We start from the raw sequence: 13,008 nt of genomic DNA, 5'->3' as shown, positions 1-13,008 counted from the left end.
GTGCCACCTGCAAAGCCTTTCAGTTGACTGGCTCAGACCCCAGGAGGGCAATGGAGGAAACTCTCTCCCCTCCACCTGTCTCTGCGAGACTTTGCTCCGCAGCCTCATTCATGAGCCTCTTTCTCCGTCTCCCTCCCTGGTCCTCGCTTTTCTCTCTGTCCTCACTGTCCACCCCCTTCTCTGTCCACCTGCATCACCTGGTTTCCCTCCACTCCCCTTCCTGGCCGGGCCTCTCCCTATTTCCTCTTACAAGGCGCTCCCGTCGTGTCTCCACTTTGCCTCCAGTTATGCGGAAACACAACCGACCACAGATGCTGACATTTTAAATGTTTAGTTGTTATAGTTACTTGACTAACTGCCGGGCCCACGGTGGCGCTTCTCCTTCGCCTCCCCGCGGGCAGGACAGGAGGGGGCACGGGAAGTGGGGGGAAGGTTGCTGGGGCTGCAGACGCTCATCTCGGGGCCTGGGACACAAGGCCAAGCCCTGGCGAGGGTGCCCTGCCCCGCGACCCGGCGGTCCCTCCGCCCGCCGCCAGTAGGAGGGCACCGAAGGCGCGCCGGCCTCGGGATGCTCTGAACCATCTCCCGCCCCGGGACAACCGGGCGGCGGCAGAGGGTCTAACCGCGGGTGCGCCGCGGCCGGCCTCCTATCCGTCCACACTCGCGATGTGGAAAAAGTGAAGTGGCATTTCAGAGGACCTGGGGAAGGAGGCGGCCAGGGGCGCGAGAACAGAGTTAGAAGCCGCTGCCGGTTACTCACGTGCCAGATGGCGAAGAAGATGAGGGCAGCGCACAGCACCAGCGAGAGCATGTAGCAGAAAGCAGCGAAAGTGAAGGCCATGGCCGGCCGGCGGGGGGCCGCGCGCACCCCAACACCAACACACAAAGCAGCGCCTAGGAGGCCGAAGTCCCTCTGGAGGACCGCACTCCCTCAAAAGGCGGGGGACAGCAGGAGCCAGGTCTGCACCCTCCGCTCGAGGCCAGTGGCTAGGAAGGAGGCACGCCAGCGGAGAGCCCTGCGGGTCTGGGATAGGGGCAGGATTCCCGCAGGCTCCGGCGACCTGAGACGCCAGCTCGTCCGCGAAGACAGGTGCGTCGCGCGTCGTTGGCGGGAACTGTCCCCAAATCGAAGAAGAAACCAAATCAATAGCGAACTTCTTCAGTTAGTGCCAACCAGCCAGCTTCTCGAGACAAGACGCGGGGGTGCGAGGACTCCTCGGAGGACCGCGCGAGCCACGGAATCCCAGGGAAGAGCCCCCTCTGCTTCCCGCGTCTAAGAGGCACAGGAGAGCCGAGAGCGCCGCTCAGGACCCTCCCGCGCCACCTGGGCGCCAACCGAGAGCGTCCAGCTAGGTGCCCGGGAAGGGGGCGGCGGGGGGGAACCCCGAGCTCCTCCCAAATCCCAGATCCAGCAGCGGCTCTTTCCCGGGAAAACAGGTCTTTAGGTAGCCGAGAAGAGCGAGGTTCCCTTGGTCCTGCGCCCCGGATGCGGTTTCCAGAGCTGCCGTGCGCTCCTAGGCGCGCCGGGCTCCGGCGGCCCCCCGGCCCACCAACCTCGGTAATCCAAGTACCCCGGAAACTAGGGGTGGGACTCTAGTGTCTCCTGTGTCTAAGCGGCTCAGGATCCCGGGCAAACGGGCTCCAGCCCAGCAGGCCCGCTGGAGTGGATCTCAGGCCAAGAGCTGCTCACCGCGAAGCTCGCTCCACCTGCTGCTGCTGCCGGTGCCACTGAGAGCACTGAAGCTGCGCGGCCGGGGTCCCCTCCCTCTTGGCGCCCCACCCTCGGCTCCGGCTCCGCCGAGCACGCCCTCCCCGGCGGGCGGAGACTGCGGCGGCGGCGGGGCAGGGGAAAGGTGGGCGGCCAACCGCCTCTGGGCGCTCGGTCGCCGAGGCTGCCTCACTCGTGCGCGCCGGCCTCTCGGAGGAAACTTGAGGCCAGCAGCGCGGGTGGGGCGGGGCGGGACGGGACGGCGGTGCCGAGGTGGGGCGGGGTGGGGAGGAGCAGGGACTCTTTAAACACGTGCGTCTGGAGGAGGTGGGAAGCTGCGGAAGGGTATGTGTGTACCTCGCACCTTAAGGCTGCGGCTTCCCGCTGATCTCGCAGTTACTCTGGAGTGGGTATTGTAAGGGCTGGGGATGCTGATGTTGTGTTGGTTGGGGAGACAGGAAAATCTTTTGGACCCCAGGGTTTGTCCAGTGGGTTTTCCCAGCTATGGATTTCATAATGCTTCAGGCTGCGTTTGCAGCGCATCCCTGCAAATTCTGTGTGAGCGTCTTTCCTTTGCATCCTTCACCCTCCCCCGCCGTCTGACCTTGGGATTGAGAAAGCTAGACTTGGAGGACTTTTGTGGGCTGGAGAGGCGGCAGCAATGGTTCGGTGTGTATTGGCGTTGGTCTAGTGGAAGTGTCAAAAGCTTGTGCTTTTGCAGTCAGACCCCATTCTACTGCACCTTTCCTAACCTCTGTAAATCTCGGTCTCCTTATCTGCGTAAGGGTCCACATTTAATTGCCTCTGGGTCTACATACTTTGCACTGCCAAGTACAAAATGCAAATGTGGGGCTTCTTATTTAAATATGTATGGGGGAGAGGGGTCTTCCCTGGTAGCTCAGCTGGTAAAGAATCCGGCTGCAATGCAGGAGACCTGGATTCCTGGGTTGGGAAGAAACCCTGGACAAGGGCATAGCAACCCACTCCGATGTTCTTGCCTGGAGAACCCCCATGGACAGAGGCGCCTGACGGGCTGCGGTCCATGGGGTCCCAAAGAGTCGGACACGACTGAGCGGCTAAGCACAGCACACAGACTTTCAGCATCGGAACAGCAGATTATTAAACCAAGGGTGAGGCCCGTCTGAGTACAGGACATCCTCCCCCAAGCCCTGAAACTGTGGAGGTTGCACACCTCCACAGGGACTTCAGCCCTGCCCTGTGTTATATTTTTTGCCACTTTATGTTTCACCTAAATATGTCTCCAAGTATAAAGTTTTATTAAAGAAAATTTGGAAATACAGAGATGGAAAAAAATGAAGCAAACGCTGTTTGCCACTCTCAGAGGCCACTAACACAAAAGTGGTGTGTTTCTTTCTAGCTCTATTTTTTGCTTTTTATTTTATATCAGTTATTTCTTTTAATTGTTGTGATTATGCTGCATAAATTTTTGTAACACCAGAACAATACAATAATCTCAAAGGGAAATTTGATCATTCAAATATTTTGAGACCCTTAAGGCTGATCTATTGTCTTTTGTTTCTACTGGTTCCTTCTTGTGGAATCCTAGCATCTCATCTGTCTAGTGATTTTATATTGTATGTCAGACTTTGTTTTGAAATGTTCTTTGTGGAAATTTGAGGTTTCTAAGATGATGTTATCTTTCTCCAAGGAAAATTTTATACTTCTTTTACCAAGTGTCTGAGGGAAATGAGCACTCTGAAATTACCTGGATCCAGTTTTAGGGACTGAGATTTTGTGGGCTAACCCACTAACTGTGGTCTGCGTGAAGGATGTCTTTATTTCTGGTTCACTCTTATTCAAGTGGAGCAATCATTTTAGATCCCAAGCCAAAGCAAGTGGGTTATCAAGTGCTAAACCATGGTGGTCCTTGGACTCTGACTTTTGCCCCCACCCTGCAAAGCACTAAAGCACAGCTCAGCCTGTCAGTCACCTCCTCTAGGTTAGCAAACGTCTCTAGAGAAAAACTGGCCCCAAGTGCTAGGCTGGCCTCTCTAGGTTTCCAACCACCCTCAGAACTTGGCCTCAGTAATTCCTTACTCCTTTGTTCAATCTTTGGTGCTTTTAAGAATATATATATATATATATTCCTTAAGAATATATATAAGAATATAAATATATTTAATAATATAAATATATCAGAATATATATAAATTTTAAGAATATAAATATATATAAGAATATAATATATATATTTCATTAAGCTTTTAAAATTGTGTTCAGTAGGAGGATTGGTCTGAATTATCTAACCCAGCATTACCAGAATCAGAAGTCTCTACATGAAAGGAAAATTTAATTATGCTACCACTCTGGCTTTCAAGTCTCCATCCATATCACAGGCCCTATTTTTCCTGCGGGTTCCCCAGCCCTGCTGTATCTCATTTATCAGTTATAAAGTGGTATCTTAGTAAAGGTGACTGCAGTGGTAGAATTTCAGAAAATAAGATCCCAGGCAGTTACTGTTATTCAACAACTATCTAGTACCCATATGTTGTGGGCATTCCTATGGACTCATAAAGTTCGCAGGCTGATTGCTGAGGCAGCACATAACTCCTCCACAAGCCAATGTCTTTACAAAAATAAAATAAAAGTGCATGTGACACAGTACAGGAAGGCAAGGAATAAAGTGATTAGGAATGAATGTTGCGTGACCAAATAAAGTGTTCTGTACCCAATTCCAATGTGAGGGGGTCCTCTCATATCACCAAGCAATCCTCAGAAACCAACTGGGCATCCTACAATTCAACTCAACTCTTAATAGCATCCGATTCCACAAGTTAAGGGCCAGTCTCACAAGCCAGTCTCCAGTTCAGATGCCAATCTCATGAGCAGATAGTTACCTCTGCTTCTGCTAACTGGCAACTGATTGGAGGCTCCAATGATCCCTTCCTTGGATTTGGTTAATTTGCTAGAGCAGTTCACAGTACTCAGGAATCCAGTTTACTTACTAGATTACCAGTTTATTACAAAGGATATTCAAGGTTATGAATGAACAGCCAGATCAAGATATACATAGAACAAGATCGGGAAGGCTCTCGAACTTAAGAACCTCTGTCACCATGGAGTCTGGTAGGCACCACCGCAGTGATGTGTTCTGGTTCAGCAACCTGAAAGCTCTTGGCCATTGCTGACAAACTCAGCCCCCATCCCCTCTCCCCTTCCCAGAAATCAGGGAGTAGGACTGATCCTACTGTCAGTAACTAATCATAGTTGATTCCCCACTCAACTCGCCCCCTTTCTTAGGAGTGTTCCAAAAGTCACATCGTTAACATAAACCAGTTGTTGTAGAAAGGAGCTTGCTATGGATAACAAGACACCATTTCACCTTTCTGGCTCTGAAATGATTTCAGGAACTGAGGACAAGAGACCAAATATTATAACAAAAGATGCTCACACTGCGCTTATCTCTCAGGATATTTCAAGGGTTTTGGGCGCAGTGAGTCAGGACAGTGGACATTTGAATGACCAAATACATATTTCTTATAAATCATAATATCCTGCCAACCTACATTGTTTCAGCTGCTGTAGATATTTGAAAAGCCAGTTACTTGATTTTTTTTTCCCAGCCTCTGTGCAGGTAGGAGTGACCATTGTGACACAGCTTGAACCTCTGAGATACATACTTCTTTTTGCCTGAAATGCAAACCTGATGCCTAGAAATACACCAGCAATCTCGTGATCATAAGAAGGAAATCAACACATTAAGAATGGGAAAGCTAAAGAGACAGAGGGAGCAAGTACCATTGACAACATAGTTGGGCCTCCTGAAACAGGAGGAAAGCCGGCAGGACACATCCTACAAATGAATGACATAGCCCTGGAGGATACGATATAAACTGGTTAGAACCAACTAGGTCCAAGATGGCAGAAGCTTTGACTTCCAGTGGACCTTGAGTCTCTTTACAAGTTAGGTTAGCCTCCTAACCTCTTCCCAAGCTTATGTATACAGGTTGGTTTTGGTTTTCTTCCTTCTCTTATCTTGTTAATAGTAACACTTCAGTTTCTCAAGGGTGAAGACATATAACATGTCCCCACATGACTGAAGACTTGGTTCATCATGAAGCTTCTTCCAACCCTCAGCCCTATCCTGCTTCTTCCTCCCATGACCCTCCCTCTCCACCTGACCCATAAGCATCAATCAGAGAAACAGTCAAAGTTTAAAGATGTATGTCTTTGAATCCATGCGAAGCTCAGTTAAGTGGGCTGTGAGCCCCTTCTATCCCATTACCAACCCCATTCCACTGATAGGAAAATCTGACCAGACTTCATTTAGCACAGATTCAAGAGTATATCCTGAGACTTCCCTGGTGGTCCAGTGACTAAGACTCCGTGCTCCCAATGCAGGGAATCCAGGTTCAATCCCTTGTCAGGGAATTAGATCCAACATGCCACAACTAAAGATCCCTCAGTGAAGATCAAAGGTCCCCTGGGTCACAACCAAGACCCAGCCCAGACAAACAAATAAAAATTTTTGAAAGTATCTCCTTACTGGGGCTTCCCAGATAGCACTAGTGGTAAAGAATATGCCTGCCAGTGCAGCAGACATAAGAGACACAGTTTCAATCCCTGGGTCAGAAAGATCCCCAAGGGGAGAGCATAGCAGCCCACTCCCAGTATTCTTGCCTGGAGAATCCCATGGACAGAGGAGCCTGGTGGGCTACAGTCCATAGGGTCGCACAGAGTCAGACATGACTGAGTGACTCAGCTCAGCACAGCACATGTCCCCACTGTCATTTCACAGAAATGAACTCTGCACCTTTCAGGGCTGGTGTGGTATATCCAGTTACTCCTTTGCTTCCCAGCCAAACTCTGTCAGAATCCCAGAAAGCTTTGCCCATCCTCCTGTGTAAACCCCACACTCACCAGCTTCTTCCCCAGCCACTATGCAAATACTCCTCAAATCCCTACCAGACAGAGGATTTGCCCATTTAATCCACCTCACCAAGATTCTCTGTTTCTATCGCTCTGGTGAATTTGGTTATTGGAATGCCCTGAGAATTTCAATTTTTTAATGGCTTTTATTATATAATTTGGGGTTTCCCTGTTGGCTCAGTGGTAAAGAATCTGCCTGCCAATGCAGAAGACTTGGGTTCAATCCCTGGGTCAGGAAGATCCCCTGGAGAAGGAAATAGCTACCCACTCCAGTATTCTTGCTTGGGAAATCCCATGGACAGAGGAGCCCGGTGGGCTACAGTCCATGGGGTCACAAGAGTTGGACACGACTAAGCAACTAAACAACAGCAACAACAAATTATAAAATTTTCAAACATATAGAACAGCAAAGAAAAGAGCAGGTTGAATATTCAACTATGTATCACCTGGACTCAACAACTGTTAACGTCTTGCTATATGTGCTTCCAATTGTCCCAAAATTGTATTTTATAGCTGGTTCATTCAAACAGGGATCTAAAGATTTTCCCTTCACTCCTCATCTCTCAAAGCATTATAACCTTTTGCTTGCATATAGTTTATTCACCAATCCTTTTTTTTTTTTAAGTTGAATGCCTGCTATTGACAGCTCTGCACTGAGCACAGTGACTTTGCTCACTGGTTTCCTATGTTTGTTGCTCTACATGCCCTCAAAAATCTAAGTTAGCATTATCTAGCCTAGGAATTTGTCTACTTAATTTGCTTGGCACACATTCACACATGTGGAGAAGCTGGCTATCAATTGTAGACTCGTGACTGCTGGATGAATCCCTTCATTTTCCTTAAAATAATTTAAATCCAATTGGACCTCCCTTCTAGCTTGCAGGACTAGTAGGAAATTCACCATCAGCCTTCAGTGGGGTTCCCCCATGAGTGCGGATAGAGCTTCTGCGGGACTTACATAGCACCAAAGCACTGGGCTTTGGTTATCTGTCCAGCTGGTTCCTGCTGAGACATCCTAACTGAACTGGTCATTGGTTTTTTCACCTCTGGCCTTCTGTTCTCTCCTAGCTGGTGTGTCTGGGAGCTCCTCTGCCTGGTTTTTCCAGCCTCCCTGGGCACCACACTGCCATATCTCTGAGATCCTGCTGCTTCCATGAGTTGCTGGCATGAAGCACTATGTGGGTCACCTCCAGAACACGTACTTCTGCCCTTTTGCTGTCTGCAGGACATTGCTTCCTGCTTCCTTCTTGCTACTGCCAAAGCCGTGCTCTCTCCTCTCTCATCTTTTCTTCTTAGGGACATCTCGCAGAATCTCTCCCAAATCAGGAAGAACCCTTGACTTGACTTCAAAGACCTTCTACTTTCTGCTTTGCAACTTATTCAGCCAATATTCACTGGTATAACTAGTGATTGTGATACTCTTGAAAGATTTCTGTTCCAATTGGTAAGTAGAATGACAGTTACTGCAGCAAACAGTAAAATTAATAAATAATTAAAGATTCTAAATTAAACTCATTCATTTGGGTCAATTGTCATAGAACATCACAAGGACCATTGATAAACGGGCCTCTCAGATGCTTATTTTTCACAAAGTACACCATGCAGTTGACATCCCTGTTTATCACTATACTGGAATCATGTGGTTGCCACGGATTTTAAATAGTTGCTACTTCAGTTGTATTTGTGCGTTGTAATGTTTGTATAAGTGGTAAATGTAGTGTTTCAATATTTATAAACTCAAGAATTTATCAATAAATACCTTTTAAAACTCTCAAACAAAAAAGAGGACCAAGCATGGATACATTCATTAATGTTCCATTTAAATATCATACAACTCAATCTTCTGAGTCTGCAAAGAACAAACAATATTAATAATGAAATGTAGCCTAGAATACCTACTGTGTAGATTTCAAAATGACCTGAACATTTTTATACAGTGCAAGAATTGGTACAAGTTCACATAATACTTTTTATTTCTTTAATGCAAAATAGATTGTTTTAAATTATGAGTGTCTCATCAGTGCTAGGAATATAAATATAGGATGCAAATGGTGCTCTGAGTTGACTGTTAAAAGACACTCAACAGAGTGGCAATCACATTTTGCCAAAGCTTGAGGTTCAATAAGAAGAATTGTAATTATCAATGAAATAGTCAAAAGATCAGTTTCACACTATAACATATTTGAAAGAACAAAATCTTCAAAATTTAACAAAATATTGATTAAATGATTTAAAATATTCAGGAAGTACCTTTTAAAAAATTAACTAAGGACTTCCCTGGTGGTCCAGTGGTTAAGAATCTGCCTTGCAGTGCAGGGGATGAGGGTTTAATCCCTGGTCAGGAAACTAAGATCCTACATGCCACGGAGCAGCTAAGCCTGCACACCACAGCTACTAAGCCTCCACACTCTGGAGCCTGTGTGCCACAACTAGAGTCTGTGATGCAACGAAAGATCCCATATGATACAACTGAAACCCAAAGCAGCCAAGTAAACACATAAATATGTATATTAAAAAAAAAGGGAGAACACTAGCCAGCATGTGCTTAAGCATAATCAAGCATTTCCCAACATGAAATATTTAACAGTCATTTAAAAAAGAATAGTATCTGTATAAGAATACATTACATTCTAGATTTATGTTCCCACTTGTTGGAAAACATGTACCTACTGAAATGAGAAAACAGCTTATTTTAAAAGTTGTAAATCAAAAGAGTAAAACATTCACTTTCTATGAACCTTCAATTGTTTCATATAAAAGCATATTAAAATTTTATTTTAAAACAAGAAATTTTGTGGAGTTAGAATAATGTTTGAAATAATAACCAAACTTTATTGCCAGTGTTTAAGAAAAACAGTGTCAATAAGACACGGTTTCATGGAAACTTTTTGTTCAGACAGTACTAGTGCCTATATGTTAGGGAAAAAGTTCCTATTTCAGTCAAAATTTTAGAAATATTTCTAAATGTTTTTAATTTGACACTAAGTCATTGTATTCAATTACCCCTGGATGATGTAATGAAGGATGTAAAGTACTTAGTACTTATTTATCCTTAGTACTTATTTATCTTATAAATGGAAGTTTGTACTTCTTGACCACCTAGTCTCTATTTCATTTATTTCCATTCTGATCTTTATTATTTCCTTCTTTCTACTAACTTTGAGCTTTGTTTGATTATCTTTTTCTAGTTCCTTTAGGTGTAGGGATAATTTTTTTGAGATTTTTTTGTTTATTAGTTTCCTAAGTTCGACCTGTACCACTGTAACCTTACATCTTAGAACTGCTTTTGCTGCATCTCAGATTTTGGAACATTGTGTTGGAAAACTGTTCTATATGTAGCTGTAGTTTTGCTGTGTCCATGGGAGGAGACAAGCTTAGGATCTTCTACTCTGACATCTTGATCCCACGCCCACAGAATTTAAAATTTTTATTTTCATTTTGATGTAACTTGTAAAATGGAAGTAAACATGTAGGAAAAAATTAGAGAATTAGCCTTAATAAACAATATTCTAATAGTGATAGTCACACTTTCCATGACTTTATAAGAAATGTGTTTCTGTTAAATCGATTTAATTCTACAATTAATAAAAGTAATAAAGCCTATAAAGATAAATAAAAGAAGCTTTAGAGAAACAAAGAAATATCATATACCACTTGAAACAAAACAAATTATAAATTCTAAGAAGGCTGTTCAAACATCTACGTAAATTATGTAAAGTGAGTGATGACAAGAGTCAGAAGCGTAATGAATTTTTAAGTTGTTTCTATTTATTAAACGGTGTCATTCTGCCTAATGATGTTTGCAAAGCTCCATGGATTGAAAGTAATAAAAAATCAATCTGACTTTTTTTTTTTTTTCAATCTGACTTATTAAGTATGTTATTCCATGAGAACAGAGGCCTGGCCAGCCCCCGTTTCTCCCCGTACTTTTGGGGAGCCAACTTGACTCTTTCAACCCCAGACCCATGGGTTAACTGCGTCCAGCACCACATACAGCAGAGACAACACCCAGCTGAACCTAGCCCAGGGCTGAGCCGTGAGCAAAAAAGAGTGGTTATTGTTTTAAGTAACTAAGTTTGGGGGTTGGTTGTTCTGTAGTGATAGACCATTGCAAATGTTCTTTATTCACCAAGTGGCCTTTCTAATTTGGTGTCCACTGTAGATAGAACTCATGGCTTCTAGAAAGAAGTGTATAATGAAGCAAACTCCCTAATAGCTTAGGTAAGACACAACTCCAGATCTTACACCTGCATTTGCCCTGATTCCCACAGCCACCCAAGCCCCATTCCACAAGCAGGGGCACAAAGGCTCTGAGGTCTGGGCCAGGCTGGAGCTCCAGGGGTCAGTTGTCCTCAGGCTTCAGAGTACTTACCACCCTGTTTGTGTAAAGGATGTTGTTGTTGTTAAAACATATAGAAGATCTACCATTTTAACCATCTTTCGGCATTTGGTTCTGTGATATTGAGTACGTTCACATTGTATACAACCATCACACTGTTCATCTCCAGAAATTGTTTTAACTTCCCACACTGAAACTCCACCCCCAGTGAACAATAAGGCCCCATTCTCCCTGCCCCACCCTGACAACCACCATTCTACTTTCTGTCTCTATGAATCCAATTAGTCTAGATACTTCATATAAGTACAGTTTGGAAAACTCAGAAGTGGCCACAGGACTGGAAAAGGTCAGTTTTCATTCCAATCCCAAAGAAAGGCAATGCCAAAGAATGTTCAAACTACAGCACATTGCACTCATCTCACACGTTAGCAAAGTGATGCTCAAAATTCTCCAAGTCAGGCTTCAACAGTACATGAACCGTGAACTTCCAGATGTTCAAGCTGGTTTTAGAAAAGGCAGAGGAACCAGAGATCAAATTGCCAACATCCGTTGGATCATAGAAAAAGCAAGAGGGTTCCAGAAAAACATCTACTTCTGCTTTATTGACTATGCCAAAGCCTTTGACTGTGTGGATCACAACAAACTGGAAAATTCTTCAAGAGAAGGGAATACCTGACTACCTAACCCACCTCCTGAGAAATCTGTATGCAGGTCAAGAAGCAACAGTTAGAACAGGACATGGAACAACAGACTGGTTCCAAATTGGGAAAGGAGTACGCCAAAGCTGTATTTTGTCACCCTGCTTTTTTAACTTATATGCAGAGTACATCATGCAAAATGCCGGGCTGGATGAAGCAAAAGCTGGAATCACGATTGCTGGGAGAAATATCAATAACCTCAGATATGCAGATGACACCACCCTTATGGCCGAAAGTGAAGAGGAACTGAGGAGCCTCTTGATGAAAGTGAAAGAGGAGAGTGAAAAAGCTGGCTTAAAGTTCAACATTCAGAAAACTAAGATCATGGTATTTGGTCCCATCACTTCATGGCAAATAGATGGGAAATTAATGGAAACAGTGATAGACTTTATTTTGGGGGGCTCCAAAATCACTGCAGATGGTGACTGCAGCCATGAAATTAAAAGACGCTTACTTCTTGGAAGGAAAGTTACGACCAACCTAGACAGCATATTAAAAAGCAGAGACATTACTTTGCCAACAAAGGTCCGTCTAGTCAAAGCTATGGTTTTTCCAGTAGTCATGTATGGATGTGAGAGTTGGACTATAAAGAAAGCTGAATGCCAAAGAATTGATGCTTTTGAACTGTGGTGTTGGAGAAAACTCTTGAGAGTCCCTTGGACAGCAAGGAGATCCAACCAGTCCATCCTAAAGGAAATCAGTCCTGAATATTCATTGGAAGGACTGATGCTGAAGCTGAAACTCCAATACTTTGGCCACCTGATGCGAAGAACTGACTTATTTGAAAAGACCCTGATTCTGGGAAAGATTGAAGGCAGGAGGAGAAGGGGGCGACAGAGGATGAGATGATAGGATGGCATCACCAACTCAATGGACATGAGTTTGAGTAAGCTCTGGAAGTTGGTGATGGACAGGGAAGCCTGGCGTGCTGCAGTCCATGGGGTCGCAAAGAGTCAGACACAACTGAGCAACTGAACTGAACCACACTGTCTTATAATTCAACTTTTAAATTTGTATTTTATTGAAGTATAATTTATTGACAATGTCATGTTAGTTTCTGCTGTACAGCAAAGTGATTGAGTTATATATATTGTTACATAATAATATATATGAGTTTTATGGGTTTCTCTGCTGGCTCAGTGGTAAAGAATCGCCTGCAATGCAGGAGACCTGGGTTTGATCCAGGGCCAGGAAGATCCCCTGCAGAAGGGAATGGCAACCCACTCCAGTATTCTTGCCCAGAAAATTCCATGGATACAGGAGCCTGGTGGGCTACAGTCCATGGTGTCACAAAGAGTTGGACACAACTGAGTGATTAATACACACACATGAGTTTTATATATATGTGTGTGTATGTATATGTATATATATAA

At 44.7% G+C, this 13,008-nt stretch overlaps 1 protein-coding gene across 2 annotated transcripts in view; it reads right to left on the bottom strand.

Annotated features, from left to right (window-relative positions):
* CNIH3 (cornichon family AMPA receptor auxiliary protein 3) overlaps positions 1-1,904 on the bottom strand; it is a 123,414-nt gene extending 121,510 nt beyond the window's left edge. The window contains exons 1-2 of one of the 2 annotated variants that reach the window (XM_043924646.1): positions 1,691-1,747; positions 761-1,273 (exon numbers count right to left, since the gene is read on the bottom strand). In XM_043924646.1, coding sequence (XP_043780581.1) covers positions 761-841 — 81 coding nt within the window. In that variant the 5' untranslated portion in view covers positions 842-1,273; positions 1,691-1,747. Of the gene's footprint in view, positions 1-760 lie in introns of both variants that reach the window. The other variant, XM_043924645.1, reaches the window with a different exon arrangement.
* Between the last annotated feature and the right edge of the window lie 11,104 nt (positions 1,905-13,008).

This window comes from Cervus elaphus, chromosome 14 (genome assembly GCF_910594005.1).
Source record: "Cervus elaphus chromosome 14, mCerEla1.1, whole genome shotgun sequence".
Lineage (NCBI taxonomy): Eukaryota > Metazoa > Chordata > Mammalia > Artiodactyla > Cervidae > Cervus > Cervus elaphus.
Note: the sequence above shows the minus strand (reverse complement) of the source record. Positions and strands in the feature narration are given on the sequence as shown.